The sequence below is a fragment of the Plasmopara halstedii genome (genome assembly GCF_900000015.1).
Source record: "Plasmopara halstedii genome assembly, contig: Scaffold_296, whole genome shotgun sequence".
Taxonomy (NCBI): domain Eukaryota; phylum Oomycota; class Peronosporomycetes; order Peronosporales; family Peronosporaceae; genus Plasmopara; species Plasmopara halstedii.
Window position 1 is genome coordinate 1 of NW_020187217.1, and position 363 is coordinate 363.

Consider the following 363-nt stretch of genomic DNA (forward strand, 5'->3'; position numbering starts at 1 on the left):
GAGCTGAATGAAGCCATACCAAACGACGAGCGTGACACCACGATGCCTGTAGCAATGGCAACAACGTTGCGCAAACTATTAACTGGCGAACTACTTACTCTAGCTTCCCGGCAACAATTAATAGACTGGATGGAGGCGGATAAAGTTGCAGGACCACTTCTGCGCTCGGCCCTTCCGGCTGGCTGGTTTATTGCTGATAAATCTGGAGCCGGTGAGCGTGGGTCTCGCCGGTATCATTGCAGCACTGGGGCCAGATGGTAAGCCCTCCCGTATCGTAGTTATCTACACGACGGGGAGTCAGGCAAACTATGGATGAACGAAATAGACAGATCGCTGAGATAGGTGCCTCACTGATTAAGCATT

General features: G+C 51.5%; 1 protein-coding gene across 1 annotated transcript; it reads left to right on the forward strand.

Moving 5' to 3' along the window:
* Positions 1 to 42: 42 nt before the first annotated feature.
* PHALS_06497 (tem-116 beta-lactamase) lies at positions 43 to 316 on the forward strand (the record flags this gene model as incomplete). The annotated part of the gene is made up of 2 exons (XM_024723443.1): positions 43 to 211; positions 279 to 316. 2 exons carry the CDS (start codon positions 43 to 45, stop codon positions 314 to 316), a joined length of 207 nt encoding a protein of 68 aa, XP_024574419.1.
* Positions 317 to 363: the final 47 nt, after the last annotated feature.